The sequence below is a fragment of the Pomacea canaliculata genome, linkage group LG11, assembly GCF_003073045.1.
Source record: "Pomacea canaliculata isolate SZHN2017 linkage group LG11, ASM307304v1, whole genome shotgun sequence".
NCBI lineage: Eukaryota > Metazoa > Mollusca > Gastropoda > Architaenioglossa > Ampullariidae > Pomacea > Pomacea canaliculata.
In genome coordinates, this window is record NC_037600.1 from 548,192 (window position 1) to 564,972 (window position 16,781).

Here is a 16,781-nt window from a genome sequence, read left to right on the forward strand (position 1 = left end):
GACCAGAGAGCAGTGCCTGTCACAATTCCTTCTGCAACTCTCCACAAAGATGTCGGTGCTAAAACATTAGGTGGCCTGACGGAGGAGGAATGCAACCGCAGGCTGTATTATATATTCTCCAAGGGAATCTCCGAACCGATGGTCGCCATGGACATTCGAAATAAATTTGGATTCCTGGGGAAGGTAGACCCACCTTCCCAGAGTTATACTGCCATGTGCGGCAGATTGAGAGTTTGATCTCAAAATGTGATTCATCAAGTGAGAAGGGTGAGAGATGCACCAAAGCCCGTACAGAGGTGCGTGTCACCCATGTACAACAGGACAGACCGACCCGTAAAGTGAGAAGAAGCAAGTACTGTTTCAAGTGCGGGAAGGGGGGGCACTTTTATCGTGAGTGCAACAATCCGGTGAATGCAGCGCTGGTGGTGCAGAGAGAGAGAGAGCGGCGGAGACAGGAAAGCAAGTGGCGGAAGAAACAGGGCCTCCCCGAACTGAAAGGGACCACCACAGAGGGGCGAGTGTTGGTCCAAGAAGGCGACCGTGAGACCCCAGCCGAGAAGGTGAGAAAGCATCATCATCTCCTTTCAACCGCCGCCAACACCATCGAACAGGGCCTTTTAGAACTACGGCCAGTTCGGTTAAACAGTGCAGTGCTGGATATTCCTCCGCAGCAAACTGTGGAGCTGTGTGGCACCCTGACAAATACTCTGAACGCACCTGTTACAATCACCGCGCGTTCACAAGAATGGTTACCGGAAAATATCACGGTAGTGTCAGCCAGTGTCACAGGGTCGAGAGTGCAGGTGGCAGTGAGAAACTCCTCTTCCAGACGACATGTGACGCTGACCAGTCGAGTGGTGCTCGCGGAATTACACTCACCGGCGCAGACCAAACAAACCTCGAGGCGTTGGTGGACCGAGCTGCGAATCACCCATCCGCATCGACGGCGTGACGTCACGCTGTTTGATAGACAGCGGCTCGCAGGTGTCTATTGTGTCGGAGTCTTTTTTTCGCAGAAATATGCGATATCGACAGCTGGAAAACCTGGATTCTACACTGCAAGTGATAGGAGCAGGCGGTCATTCTGTGCCCTATATTGGTGTTGTGCGTGTGTCGGTGTGGTTGCCTAAAGATGTCGTTGGTGTGGACAGTAAAGTAGACACAGTGTTACTTGTCTGTCCAGACACGGAGTATTCGTCACGAGTGCCAGTGATAGCCGGCACCAACATCCTGAGAGCATACGCCCGGCAGTGCGAACGTATGGCGGGGCGGAACTTCACCACAAGACTACCGCTGTGTGGCATGATCGCTCACGCCTACAGGGAGGCGACTAGTGCACCAAATGGACGTCTGTGCCCGGTACGACTGTTGACACCGGACACGACACTGCCACCCCGCTCGGTGACCGATGTCCGAGGGATTGTGCGGCATGGTGCAATCATTAACAAGGACGCTGTGCTGATCCAGGAGCCGACAGTGGAGGCGTTACCGGACGGGGTGTGCGTGCTGAGTGGCAAGGTGTCAACAAACACTCTTCCCCGGATTAGGGTGACGTTGTTAAACACCACCGATTCACCAGTCACTATCAGAAGGAAAAGTGTGATAGCGGACCTGTTCACCATACAGAGTGAATATTCACTCCCCAGTGTGTTACAAGACTTGAACTGCGACTTACAAGACGCTGGCAGGACGCACTGTCATGCCAACCACGTCGAAGAAGAAAAGAACAGTGTTCCTGAACTATCGGATAGATTCCGTTTTGGTGCAAACGTCGACCAAACATGGAAAGACAGATTTATAAAGAAGCTGTTAACATTTAGTGATGTGTTCAATGAAAAAGAGTTCGATTTGAACATGACAGATGTTGTGCATGACATCGAACTGACTCCAGGTCCGTCGATTAGAGAAAGACCGAGGCCTATACCGCCACAGGACCCGGAGGAGGTCAGACAACATGTGCAACAGTTGCTGGATGCTCGCATCATCAAGCCGTCGACCAGTTCCTTCGCTTCACCCATTGTGCTGGTGAGAAAGAAGAATGGGGCACTGCGCATGTGTGTAGACTACAGGAGGGTGAATGCGCGGACAGTGAGGGACAGTTATTCGTTACCAAAAATTGAGCAACTGTTTTTAACATTGAGTGGGGCTAAGGTTTTTACTAGCCTAGATTTGTCGAAGGCCTATTACCAGGTACCTCTGTCCGAGCGGGCGAAGAAGATTTCTGCATTTACCACCCCGTTCGGACTGTACGAGTTCCAGAGGTTGCCATTCGGCCTTGTCAACGCCCCCATGACATTTCAACGGTTGATGGACTGTTGTTTGAGTGATATGAACTTGGCAGAGCTGATTATTTTTCTCGATGACATTTTGGTACATGGCACTAATCTCCAGCAACTAGAAGATAGAACAATTAGAGCTTTGGAGAGAATGCGTAGTTTTAAGCTGAAACTTGACCCTGATAAATGTATTTTTGCCACCACTGAGGTTAGACACCTAGGATACCTCATCTCCGCAGAAGGCATTAGGCCAGACCCTGAAAAGATCGAGGCTCTGACAGTTGGCCTGTACCCAAAACAGTTCGCGATGTCAAGGCGTTCCTAGGGTTTGCAGGATTTTATAGGCGCTGGGTTCCCCAGTTCGCGCAAATTGCCAAGCCTCTGAACGACCTTACTGTTGGATATGTACCACATAAGCTCAAGAAAACAGCTAAGAAGGCGGGTGCACTCAATCTGTCGTCAGATATATCTCACCTGTGGGGAGAGCGAGAACAAAGTGCGTTTGAGTCCCTGATCAAAGCACTGACTGCAGAGCGATGCTGGGCATCGCTGACCAGTCCCAGCCCTTCATCCTGCATTGTGATGCCAGCGGCACTGGCCTGGAGCCGTGCTGTACCAACATCAACAGGGCGAACTCAAGATAATTGCATACGCCAGCAGAGGACTCAACAAGACAGAAGTGAACTACCCCGCACACAAGCGAGAATTTCTCGCTCTGAAATGGGCCATGACAGAGAAGTTTCACGACTACATCTTGGGCTCCCGCGTCACCGTGGTTACCGACAACAACCCGCTTTGCCATGTGCTGAAGAATGCAAAGTTAGACGCAGTTAGCCACAGATGGTTGTCATCCCCTGTCACTGTACGACTTCGACCTCGTGTACAAACAGGGCTCGACACACACAGACGCGATGGGTTGTCAAGGCGACCGCAGGACCCGCCAGAAGCAGATGAAGAATACAGAGACACCTTAGAGAAAGTTGGGTTCCTACTGGAGAAAGCGAGGAAATTTCAAGACGATACCCCACAAGTTGTAAATCGAAGTGCAGTTGTGAGCATACTGACAGCCAAAAGCGCAGGAAGGCCAGTACATTCCATCCAGCAGACAGCCGCACACCACGCCATGTCACGTGACAATGACGCCACTGACAACTTCACCCCAGCCGTCGAAGCTGTCGTAAGGGACCCAAACATGATTCCAGACGGCATCTTAGAGCCGGAGGCGGGGAGCCAGACTTCACCACCCTGACAGTCGACGACTGGCGGAGGTTACAGCAGCAAGACCCTCACATAGCCGCTGTCTGCCAAGCGCTCACAGAAGGAACCGACCTGACAGTGACGGGGCCAGAGACCAGGATATACGCCAGGGAGAGGAAGAGCCTGATGCTAGAACATGGTGTGCTCTACCGGTGTGTATCTGACACCACATCAACCCGGGTGCAGCTGGTGGTACCCCGCTCCATGCGACAAGAGGCGATGAGAGGTGTGCACGATGAGCTCTACCACACCCACTTTGACGATGCCATACGACACGCACGAATGCGTTTTTTTCTGGCCGTTCATGGCGGCTGATCTCAGAGAGAAAATCCAGAGCTGCGAACGGTGCGTTCGCAGTGGACGCACGCGCAGAAAAGCACCCATGTCAAACCATCGTGACATCACACCCACTGGAACTGCTGACCATAGATTTTCTCACCATTGAGGTCAAAGGGGAAAAGCAGAACATACTGGTCATTATGGACCATTTTACGAAGTTCGCGCAAGCAGTACTGACGAAAGACCAAACAGCAAGAACGACAGCCAGGGCTCTGTGGAACGAGTTCTTCATGACTTATGGATTCCCTGGCAGAATTCTGTCTGATCAAGGTCGGGATTTTGAGTCAAAACTCATCCAAGAACTGTGTAGCCTGGCCGGAATCCAGAAATGCAGGACCACGCCCTATCACCCCTGCGGAAACCCTGTGGAAAGGTGGAATAGAACGCTGATCGGTATGCTGCGAACTCTAGAGACTGAACAGAAGAAACTGGAGGAAACACCTGAAGTCTGTGGTGCATGCCTACAACTCGTGCATACACAGCAGCACGGGATTCTCACCCTCCTACCTGTTCTACGGACGGCACCAAGACTGCCAGTCGACCTGGCATTTGGCCTGGACATAGGGAAGCGACAAGGGAAGAGTTGCAGGCAGTATGTGCAGACCTGAAAGAGAGCCTCCGTAGTGCATACAGAATGGCCACAGAGCAAATGGAAAAGGCCTCTCTTAAGAACAAGATAAGGTATGATGCAGGAGCTTTGGCAGCTACCTTAGAAGTGGGAGACAGAGTCCTGGTAAAGAAGATGGGCCACGAATTACATCCAAAGTGGATGACCGCTGGAGGAAGGAGTTTTTATCGTGATGGACAAAATGAACAATATACCGGTGTATGTAGTTCAAACGAGAGGACGGCTCCGGACCAAACGGACACTCCATCGCAATCTATTACTCCAGTGGGTGCATTAGGCTGGGCACCACCTTTGGCCCAGGAAAGAACCACCAGAAACAACAACCCCAGACAGCGCGCAGAAGAGGTAGCAGCCACACCCCCCGACTGTGGGAATGGTGAGGACGAACCGATGCAATTTCCAGACATCGAAGTGGGCCTAGAGTTGAGGCCAGAGGCACCAGAGTTTATTCCAGCCGCGATACTTGCAGAAAACCGGGAGGAGGAAGTAGAGCAGGAAGATGAAACAGAGGAGATAGCAGAGAGCGACAGTGAAGAGGAAGATGAAAGTGAGGAGATAGCAGAGAACGACAGTGAAGAGCAGCAACCTCTACGCCGCTCTGACAGAATCCGCCGACCGGTGGACAGATTAAATCTTATGCACCGATGTGCAAGTAGTAATCAGTCAGACAGGGCGAAGTTGCATGGTGTCCGACAAGAGATGGCAAGTCTTTTAGCTTCTAGTCAGAAAGCTCCCCACCAGGTGATGCAGTCTGTATGGTTGGCCATAAACGATGTAATGGAAGTATTGGAGAGGTGGCTTAGCTTACCTGTAATTGAAACTGATGTGTGATCGGTCGAACCTTTTTTCTTCAGTAGCTTTATTTTGACAGACACCTTTAGGGAAGTTCTGATATTTTGTTGTATTGAATTGATGTACATGATGTGTAATACTTGTTATGCTATGGTAATTAGGTCTATGTGCTGCAGTTTGACTGTAGAGATTTGTTCACGGGGAAATCTTGTTTTATGTTCGGGTTGATGTTTCCGTTTTTTTTCAAATGTAAATTGAAAGGAAACATTTTTTTTTCTTTCCCGGGTAAGTGTAGCACTCTAGAAGTGTACTGAGTATGTAATTGTTGTTGTAAGGTCAGCGTCGAGTGACGCTGTCCTATTTCCCACGCTGGCTGAACTGTGAACTGTCACCCGCGACCACTGCCCTTTCCCACGCTGGTTGAGCTCAGGGTAGCCGACCTTGAACTGCCCACCCCCGGCCACTGGTCTATTGTTACACCCGCCTGAGAACTTGGGTGGAAACAATGACAGGGGCGAGGGGGGGGGGCAGGGGATGGAGGGATCGACATTCTAGAATGTTCCGAGGGTAGGGAAATATAAGTAGCGGGGCGGACAGTGGTTGGCATGCTGTTGTTGAGATTTGAGAGAGAGAGAGGAGGCAGGCCAGCAACCGAGAAAAGAGTTGAATAAAGAAATTTCAACGTGAGAAACCATCTTGTGTTTTTCCTGTTCAACTTAGCCCAACCCTACGTAGCCATTGACGTATTGGTTACATGGGGATTAAAAAAATCCATGTATTTTTCTTTAATAAACAATATTGTAAAAATTAAACATGCTCCTTCATTCACATTACACATTCCAACATAATCCCCTCTCTCACACACATAAAGAAGCAGAAGTAAACACAGAAGTAGAAGTAAGTACACTGCAGTAATAAATGCAGCTTAGATGCTGGTTTATAGTTTAAAATAGAATTGTATGCACATCTGCAAAACCCAAACATCTGTAAGATAAATGTGTAAGGCAGTGTTATGAAGGATATTTTTCCTCCCATTTTCTTGATAGGCAGACTAAGGGATCTAACAGCACATATAGCTGAAGGAATCTTTTTTCTACAGTTACCTTTCTTTGTATTGTTTAGTTTTGATTGTTTCTTGGTGGTAATTTAGAATACTCTAGACCTAGTCACTGCCTTTTGAAAATAGCAAGTCAGAGATCAGTTTACATTATACTTTATGACATCTTAAATGTCTGTGTGCACACACACTCAGAATACCTAAGACATCCAAGTTGACAGTGTAGGTCTCATTGCCACCAATGTTGGTGGCCAGACAGACGTATTCGCCCTCATCCTCCTCACGGGCATCACTGATGACCATGTGACCTGGGTCAGTCAATCTCACTCTTGGTGACTGCCGCAGAAGCTGCCCTTTGCGAAGCCATGACAATGTTGGGACTGGCTTTCCCAACAACACCACACATTCTAGTTCTGCTGTTTCTCCAGCGATGACTTTTACAAAGGGGAAGGTGTAGGCAATGAGAGGCCGAACTGCACAGACACATAAATGACATTTATGGTCGGGTTGATTTAGTGCATGACAGCTGATTTTATGTATATCACGTATGACCCAAATGATTCTATGTATCTCAACGCTGATCTTGAGTACAACCGCTGACACTGTGTATGGCAACTGACCTTCTATAATTAAGATAATTTTATGTACAATATGGCCAAATTAGTGTATGCCATAACAGTGTGTATAATAGTGTTTGCCACAGCTGGCAATGTGTACAGTACAACTGGCGCAGTTGGTAATGTGTATGGTACAGCTGGCACTGTATAATTCAACTGGCAATGTAAATGGTACAGCTGGTACTGTATGATACAGCTAGTAATGTGTATGCTACAGATGGCACTGCATAAGCACACGATCCTACATGGGGGTGAGCTTCATGGACTGTGCAATAGACTACAAATTAACCAACAGTCAACAATACAACAAAGAAACACAAGTGTCAGCAAATGTATGATGCCATACAAATATGGAGAAAATGTGTGGATGAAAATGAAGAACTGAGGAGTGAGCAAAATAGTTGATTATGAAAGATTTCTTAAAGAGGTGAGTTTGGAGGCCAGGCTTGAAAACTTCAAATGTAGACACAGAAAGGATCAGAGAATTCCAAAATTCAGCTGATTCAGCTCATGTCATAGTTTATGAAGCAAAGAGGGAAGATTCAACATATGGCAAGGCTGACTTAATACACTGGTACCTCAGCACTCAACCACAATCCGCTCAGTAAAGCTGGTTGAATGCCGGTTAGTTTGAGTGCCAAACACTTTTCCCAGTATAAGAAATAATTTAAAGGTATTTAATTAGCTTCTACACCCACCAGTAGCTACCTCATATTATTCATGGTATTTTATAGTATGGCATATGTAGAAGATGGATTTGTTTCTATATGGTTTTTATTTATCCACACCAATAATCTCTCCGTCTCTTCCATTATTTGAGATCTTGGCTTTGTAATTGGTTTTACTCCTTAGGCTTTAATGGCTTCTTAATGTTTCAGCATTTTCAATATCATGATCTAACCATTCCATACTAAATGGCTAATGAAGACAGGTATGCCAGTCAGAGGCGGCGTTAGGAATACGCGGGGCCGGGGTAATGGAGTACGTGTATCAATATCCCTATTGATATGATGCCGGAAGCACCGATTTATATACAGTTAGGCGAATTTGACTTTGAAGAAGTCTAATTTAAAGAGCCCCTCTCAGCATTTTTCCATTTAACACACAATATATTTTGAGGTGACAAACTCATAAAGATGACCTCGGGGCTGAAGCGCGCCGCCCCATTTGCCACCCCCAAACGCCGCCGCTGATGCCAGTCTCATACCTAGCAATCACCACTTTTTTTCATTCAATAGTTTTTCTCACTATTCTCCTCTTCTCTTCACTTTTAGCACTAGAAATTTTCATGGGTGCCATGGTAACCATATGGTGTACCTATGTATCTTTATCTACATTCAAAAAACCCCAATGAAACAATTTGAGATAATGAAAACAGCATCGGGACATGTCTTTACAAAGTGATGCTTTCCTGTTTGTTTCACCCCGACGATACATAATGGGCATTCATGGAATCTCATGCAGGTTTTAGCATGATGGTAGAGTGCCAAGCAAGTGGTCAACCAGCAAAACAGAATCTCTCAAAAATATAGTTTCAGGACTAAAATGTTAGAACACGGAGCATTACAAGTGTAGAGGAACCATGATGTAGCTGATGATGTGACTCAGTTAATGTAGTACACAAAAGCCCTGATGTACAGAAAACTGGAACACCGCTGATGTTGTTTCACATTAGCATTAGTGTACAATAACGGTGGTATATAAAACATGATCTGCCTTACCAATGCCAGTAACAGTCACATATGCTGAGGCCTCGGCACTGCCAAATGGATTCTGAGCTACACATGTGTACAGGCCCTCATCTGTTGCCCTTATATCTGCAACATACAGGTGGCTCAATTTTCAGAACTTAACAAGCTATCATCACTTTTTAAAATATAAACTAGAGATTTTGAGCCATATGTGCATAAAGCTTCAGTGATCATCATAATCTTTGTCTCTTTATACATTCATCAGCTGCAATAGCCTACGTATTTCATGTTATCTGCAACATGTCTTCACACCTAAATCAGCTGCTGTAAATTACTACATCCCAGCTATTAAAGTCTTTCCTCATTTATTGTACAAAGGAATTAAGTCTTCAATCATTTAACACACAAAGCTAGTAAATAACCCTTCATTTATAATGCAAGCACATAGTCCAATATTTATAGATTTTGTTTTAATAGTAACATAGCTGATTTATATAGCACCTTTCCTCAGTACCAAAGCCAGAATTAAAGTGCTGTTAAAATGCACAAAAAAACTCTGTGTCTAAAACCAACCACTAATGCGTAGATCTCCTGAAGGCTGTTGTCGCATCCGACCACTGGTATCCAATGGATGACCATCACCTCGTCTCCAGCTTAGTTTGGTTGGCGGAATTCCCACAGCTGAACAGGGCAGGCTACCATTACCTTCGATGTCCACACCAACATTCTCTGGTGCATCAACTATCACGGGGGGTGCTGGACAAACAAGGAATAAAATTAAGTATGTCTATATTTGTGAAATATGGCCATTTATTAGATCTGCGTATCTCCAAAGGTGGAAGATCATTTTAGACTTCATAAAAAGAGAAAAAAAACTTTTCTGTAGCCACCTACATCCCACATCGAGATCAAGGAAAGCTGCATCCTGTCCTGCATCATTGCTGGCCACACACTTGTAGCGTCCGGCATCAGTGTCTTGAACCTTGTTGATCACCAGTTGACCACTTGCCACCACCTCCACATTGTAGGCTGACTGGAGCTAAATTCAAATACATGCATGAAAAAAGAAAAAAAGTGCATATGCAGAAGCATATACAGTTTATACACAAAAGTGCTTACACACTCTCAAATTTATACGAGCACAAATACAAAAGTATTTAGATAAACTTTGCATTAATAAGCATTAAGATGATGAATCACAATCACTGGGACTGCACACAATGAGGAAGGAAATCCCTACCCGTCTGTCGGAGCGAAACCAGTTGATGTGAGGGGGTGGGATACCATCTGCTTTACAGGTGAGGGTGGCCTGGCCCCCTGCAGCCACAAGGACTTTGTGCTCATACTCTCGTATCCGTGGCGCCTCTGGGAACAGGATTAAAAAGCGGTTACAGAACCTTACCATTATCTGTCTTTGCTTCAAAGTCGCAGAAGTGAGTCATTCAATATATTTTGCTGGTCAGATGTACCATGAAACTCTCAAAACTCACTTTCATATTTCTTCAATATAAAACCCTACTTTACTGGATTATTATGAAAATTCTGAACTTGGAACAACGACACACTAAATTTAGCACCTGTGTATGTAAGAATGCCTTCAGAGTAATCTTCTCCTGCTGTATTGCTGGCCACACACTGATAGGAGCCCTGGTCTTCAGGCTGCAGGTTAGAGATGGAGATTTCACCACCAGAGATAATGACACGGTTGCTAGGGATAATGATATGTTTGTTTCTTTGCCATAGAAACCTTGGACTAGGATGGCCCCCAGCCTGGCAAGTGAAGTTACGAGTTGCACCAATGACAAAAGTCTGTTCCGCTGGCAAGACTCGTGCTCGTGGCCGAACTGCCAAAGATTGCAAAACATAAAAACAATGCACAAAATGCCAAAGAATTCACAGCATTAAAATTGATGCACAAACCTATCAAGTTCCTACATACATGCCCATCCAAACTTTTTCTTACATCATTTCTTCTTTAGAAGCAAGCACTTCTAAGTACCAAAAAATTGTCCATTCTTTAATGTTTACTTACAATGCAAGGATGAAAGATGAACAGTTATCTAATTTATGTTGATCGTCTGACAACAGGAAAACAGTAGGCCTTTGACAACAGGAAAGGCTGGTGGCAGATACTCACCTTGGAGCCGCAAACCCACTGACTGAGTTGTGGAGCCACCTTCATTGCTTGCTCGACACTGATATATGCCTTCATCATAAGGCTGGACATTTCTGCAAACAAAACAGAAGTGCTCACACGATATTAGTCTTCCAGCTCCAAATGACAGAATGTAGATGTTGAACATGCAGAGGCTATAGTGGTGTATAACTGGAAGAAATTTTCCTTCAGCCACACACTCTCTCTCTCATACACACACACATATGAGAATCTGACAGAAGCAGCCCCTTGCCTGATTACTAGTGATCCGTTGTTGTACCAGCGCATGCGAGGATCAAGGCGCAGGTTGCCATAGGAACCCATGCGTGCCCAGGTCATGTTGTAGTGTACTGTGCTAAAAGCCACACATGTTAGTACAGCTGTGTCACCTGGCAACACTGACACATTCTGTGGAGGCACAATCACTGGCGGTGGATCTGTAACAAAACATGTCATCTTCAGCCTCTTGTACATGAAAATCACATCAGAAGCAAGTATTCTGTCATTTTATCCAAGACATCATGTGTCTGTTGTCATTTTATCCATGACATTACAAGTATGTATGGGCAGTATGTTTAACATCGAGCATACTGAAAATACTGCATGATTCTTTCTAATACAAATGTTTACTAGTCTGTCCTTGACCTTTGTCAACTTCAATTTACAGCACAATTATAAGCAAAGTTACACGATGGTAAGGCATCTCTGCTAGTACAGTAGACCCGTATATTCTGTAATATTTTAGACAAACAAGATTTTTCGCTGACATTTTATTAGCAAATCTCATTAACAGTATTTAAAACATTAAAAACCATGACCACACGACTATCAGCATTATGAATATTGCTATAAATCATATGACAAGCCTGTTACTACAGACACATGAGGCTGCATGCCTGTTGTTACTAATGTACAAGAGCAAATGACAGACAAATGGTCATCAGTGATATGTGAGGCTCATGTAAGAGTCATACATGTAACTGCCATTTCTGATGATCAAGCTAACAGTGTGTATGTTACAAGGCAACATCTGCCACACTTACCACTGATGTCAAGATAGGTGCGTGTGGCCAGGTGACCAGCAGCATTAGTGGCGTTGCAGATATACTCGCCCTCTGAATATGTGTTTGCTCGTGGGATCTGTAGTGTCACATTTGCTGAGTCACTAACAGACACAAAGATCAAAGGTTTCTGACATGTTAACATGACAAATCAGAGGTAAATGACATTTAAAACCAAGGATTTCAGAAACAGGTCCCTTTACAACTGTCATGATTACTGTTTAAAGTTGATGAAGTAGTTTAACAGACTGAAAAAAGCCATCATCTAACAAGACAAGCATGGGAGGTCATGATTAATTTGAGACAGATGTGAGATCATGTCTAACAAGAAACAATTGTGCAAGATGGGTGACAGACTGCATGCATGTAAACAACCCTGGAACATGCAGTATTTGACATGGGTAAATAAGATCAGAGAGAAACATACACAGATCCTTAAGAAAATATCAGGAACACTTATACACTTCTCACCTAAAGAAAAGATCAAATCCCTGCTGCTTTCCATCTCGGAACCACTGGACGGTAAAGGGCACAAGGCTTTGAACCTGGCAGGTAAGGACAGCTGTTTGGTCGTAGAAGCCACGTGTGAACTCTGGCATGAAGACTTGTGGTGGCTTAGGAAGTAAGGGGCTGATGGCCGTGGGTGTTGTTCTCTGTAGGGTGTAGCCTTTGCTATCTGTTCCTTGTACCTGTGTGTGTTTTTGTATGCATGCATCAGAGGAATGGACACACAGGAAGACAAAACACTTTACTGGATGTGCAGCAACAGGTAATGGGAGCACGACAAGAAGGGTTGGATTGGGTCCATATCATGGATTTCACCAGCATGACACAACATAACTCTCCACACTCATATGCAGCCACCAGATTCATAACTGGCATCCAAGTTGACATGATGTTTATAATACAAAGAATACCTCCCAATATACAAACATTAAGTTACAAGGTATTTGCCTATGTGTCTATGGTATTCGCTCTAGATGTGCTTGCCAACAGGTAGTAAAAAAACAAAGTCTGCTTGCCAACAAGCAGTAAAAACCTTGAGGTAGAAGAACTGGTCAGGCGGAATAAAAGAAGTGACATTATACAAGGCAGGCAACTCAGGGTCCTGTGTCAAGGGAAACTTGGCTATGGGGTCCCCCTTCAGATCAACCAGCTCCAGGTTTGTCAAACGGGCTGGAGGATCCAGGTTTGTGGCATTCACAAGGACATGAGTTGGAATACCTGTCACCAGGATATATCTGATTAGCAGAGTCCACAGCATGTGTTTGAACAGAGTTTACACTAAGTTCTGTCTGTAACAACAGAGAGTTTACACTGAGCTATGATATTCATCATAACAATAACTACTAGAAACAGAACAAAAGATAGTGGTATCAATAAAAAGTACATTTAACTAAGCAAAAATCAAAAAAATCAAACAGGATCTTGCTTGTTTATCTAAACAAAGAAACAGTATATTTTAAAACAATTAAATATGATTTGGTAGTTTAAATAGAGAGCAAGTTTTCGTTGGTAACCTGATTATTGGAACAGAATTTCTGGTTTCATTTTGAAAATAAAAAATCTTATTTCTCATCTGAGATTGAGTAATGAGCCTGGATCTCCTGAGCCTGTCAGACTAGTAGGACAGGATCCCCAATGTAAACAGTGAGAGCTTGTGCCTCAAGTAATAGTTCTTGACTAAGTGTATAATAATAATAATGATGGGAACTTATAATGCGCAGCATCTCAACCAAGATAGAGATCGCAATCTGTGCGCAGACCAGTGATGATAAATGAAAGATAACAGCCAGTGGACAGTGAGGTATGTATAGACACACTAAACATCATAAAGATGAGGTACAAGATAACAGTCAGTGGACAGTGAGGTACTGTAGACACACTGAGCAACATAAAGATGAGGTACAAGAGTAGAAGGTAAAGCAATGTATGAAGGGATGTAGATAATATAAACAGTAAGTCTCTAGTAGTGTACTAAGTATTCCTTTGTTTTTGTAGAGGGTAGGGGTCAAACAGCTCCCATGACTGTCCCTTTCTCATGCCTGCTGTCTGCTTAATAGCCAGCCTTGAACTGTCCACCCATGGCCACTGGACCTATTGTTACACCTGAAGTCGCCTGACCCACTTGGAAAGGCCATGACCAGACAGCGCAGGATAAGGTGACCACTGCATCATGGGGGAGGAGCATGGTTGCTGGAATGTTCGACAGAGATAGGATAAGTAAAGCAGCTTTACAGTTGAGAGAGGCTTGTTGAATTTGGAAGTGAGAGTGGAGAGACGGCAGGCCAGCCGCCAAGTGAAACTCTAAACAAAATCTACAGTTGTGCAGCCATTTTGATCTTTGTTATGTTCTTGTGTGACTAGCCCACCTTTACATAGACATCAGGGATGTATGTGTTAGTTGTAAGTGTAAGTTGGAGACATTACATGATGGTTAGCATGACAGACAGTGTTGCCAGGGAGTTAAGAAGAGTAATTCAGGGATAGTACTTTGTGAACATACTAATTGCACCTCACTAATTCCACTTTACTGTAGGCAGGTATTGAATATGTTATGCTGAACAGTGTCCAAGGTGTTGACAAAGAGTTTGCTAATTATGATCAGGCATTTCACTGTCAAAATGTAAGGTAGCCTACCCTGAACTGGCCTGAGTGTGGTCTGGCGAATGTCACGTGTTGGGTACTTGGAGAAGCCAGAGGAGAAGTCGGTTGTGCTGAGGCCAGTTACACGGATGGTGTGCGGGGAGGAGCTGCTGACACGCACTCGCCATGTACCTGGCTCTGGGTCCTTTACATTCACAATCTGCACGTTCTTGATGCTCAGAAGCTCCTTTACACCAGTTTCTGTGGTGCGCCGAGTACCTGTCAACAGCACCAACTTAGTGGATGACATTTGTTCTCCAAGGGTTAGCAGTTTGTTTATTGTTGTGCATTCCATTTTTATTTTCTTTCTACAAACTTCCATTGTTCTCTGTTCCTGCCTCCAGATTATCTCCCCTTTCTACCAACCCCCTTCCATCATTCTCTCCTCTTTTCTCCTTCAAACTTTCTTTTCCTTGCCCCTCCTCTTTACTATATTCATTTGCCTGTCATATTTCTTTGGCCTCTCAACATATACCTTCCCCCCCATCTCTCACCATTTTCTGTTTTCTTTGCTCTTACCTTCCCCTCTGTCCCTGTCCTCTGTAACATCTTACCTCCCCTTCCCTGTGTCCTGTAACATCATCACCTTATTTTGTCCCTCTCCTTCTCCACACCTCAACTTCATAAACTAAGCAAAGGTCAGCTGTAGTGTGCCAAGAACCAAAGCTGGCACAGGCCCAGTAAATAAAAAATATTGCAAAACAACGAGTGGACATTAAGCAAAATGCACAGTTCTTCCTGGTCAAAGAACCGTGGGCTGACAAACCAGGAACAAGATATTAAGAAGAGGATCAAGAGGAGATAAATACATAATGTAACATAATGTAACAGCTGCTACAGTATTACACAACAACAGTGTGTAATGGCAATTATGTTGTTTAATGTTACAATGCTACAGACTAATACTAACTATAATGTTACAGAGCTACAGAGAGTAACAGACACTACAATGTTACTGACCTTCAGAAAGTGACAGAGACTACAGTGTAATAGAGCTAAACAGAGAAACAACTACTTACGACCAGAGAAACAGCTACTACAATGCTACAGAAGTTCAGAGGACAACATCTAGGACCTACAGTAACAGCAAACAGTGTTATTAAGGCTACATAAACTAGAACTTTATTGTTCAGGGCTTATACAGATATGATGAAAAAACACTACAAACTTGTTCACAGCCCCCTCCCTCTGTCAACTTCTATTCAGCCTGCATCTATCAGTAACATAAAAATGGTGCTGTAGCTACGTGGTCTAGAAATTGTAGCATTTGAGTTTGTATATCTTTACAGCATGTTCATGAGTGGAACAGTAAGTTTAGCAAGGGATTAAGGGATGATAAGCTATTTTGGGGAGGTGAAAAAGTGCAAAAGATGATTTACCTTTGGCTGCACATGCAACTAAAATATCTGTTGTCCTGTTGACATCATAATTTTAACATTTATTAAAAGTTGGTACATTTGCACTGAATCAAATGGAAGTAAAAGATACAGTTTTGTTATAAATCTTTGCAAGAAGCTATTCAACTTGCATATTTATGGCTGGGTTTACTTTTACATTTACTGAGGATACCAAGAGTATATACCAGTACGAAAGTAGATATTTTCCTGATCTCAACTTTTGAACAGTTCATTCAATTTCTGATTAATTACACAATACTGACAGGGTTAGGTATCCAAATTCACCTAAGAATAAAGGTTTAAAATAGATGCAGCCCTAGCAGAAAGCGTGGCCCTGGGCCAGTGTCATACACGGGGCCGAGCTATAGTGTAGGATATATACTGTACTACGAATCTCCTATTGCTGGGCTCCTCTCAGGCGCGGGGCCTCAGACGGTTGCTATAGTTTCAATGCAAAGTTTATGACTTTTCCATACCATATATACAATCATGAGTTTTCCGGCGCTAGAAATCTTTTCATTTATCTAGACTTTCAAAAACATCCTGTTACAGTCACAGTGTAGCTGCAACTACAACATTAAAAAGAAACAACAGTGCAACAGCAACTCTGGTGCTACAGAGAAGAACAGTCAGGAAAGTTTCAAAAGCTACAGTAACAACGCTTGAGAGAGCTACCCCATGCTGACCTGCTGGGTCCCGCAGAATGATCTTGGGGTTCTCGCCGCTGACAGACACTGTGACCTCCTGCAGACTGGAGTCCAGGGGGATGTTGAGTGTCTGGGTCTCGCCCACATCCTCGTCGATGGACAGGAGGTTCACCTTTCGCGCCTGCACCGCCACTCGCACGAAGTTCAGCACCTGTCGG

At 44.5% G+C, this 16,781-nt stretch overlaps 1 protein-coding gene across 3 annotated transcripts in view; it reads right to left on the minus strand.

Moving 5' to 3' along the window:
* Window positions 1-16,781, minus strand: part of LOC112575822 (hemicentin-1-like) — an 87,181-nt gene that overhangs the window by 51,443 nt on the left and 18,957 nt on the right. For all 3 annotated transcript variants that reach the window (XM_025257860.1, XM_025257859.1, XM_025257862.1), the window contains exons 5-17: window positions 16,603-16,774; window positions 14,514-14,738; window positions 12,913-13,097; window positions 12,345-12,562; window positions 11,856-11,977; window positions 11,066-11,249; window positions 10,795-10,886; window positions 10,235-10,501; window positions 9,898-10,022; window positions 9,552-9,696; window positions 9,231-9,413; window positions 8,688-8,783; window positions 6,550-6,822 (exon numbers count right to left, since the gene is read on the minus strand). In XM_025257860.1, coding sequence (XP_025113645.1) covers window positions 6,550-6,822; window positions 8,688-8,783; window positions 9,231-9,413; window positions 9,552-9,696; window positions 9,898-10,022; window positions 10,235-10,501; window positions 10,795-10,886; window positions 11,066-11,249; window positions 11,856-11,977; window positions 12,345-12,562; window positions 12,913-13,097; window positions 14,514-14,738; window positions 16,603-16,774 — 2,287 coding nt within the window. The remainder of the gene's footprint in view (window positions 1-6,549; window positions 6,823-8,687; window positions 8,784-9,230; window positions 9,414-9,551; window positions 9,697-9,897; window positions 10,023-10,234; window positions 10,502-10,794; window positions 10,887-11,065; window positions 11,250-11,855; window positions 11,978-12,344; window positions 12,563-12,912; window positions 13,098-14,513; window positions 14,739-16,602; window positions 16,775-16,781) is intronic.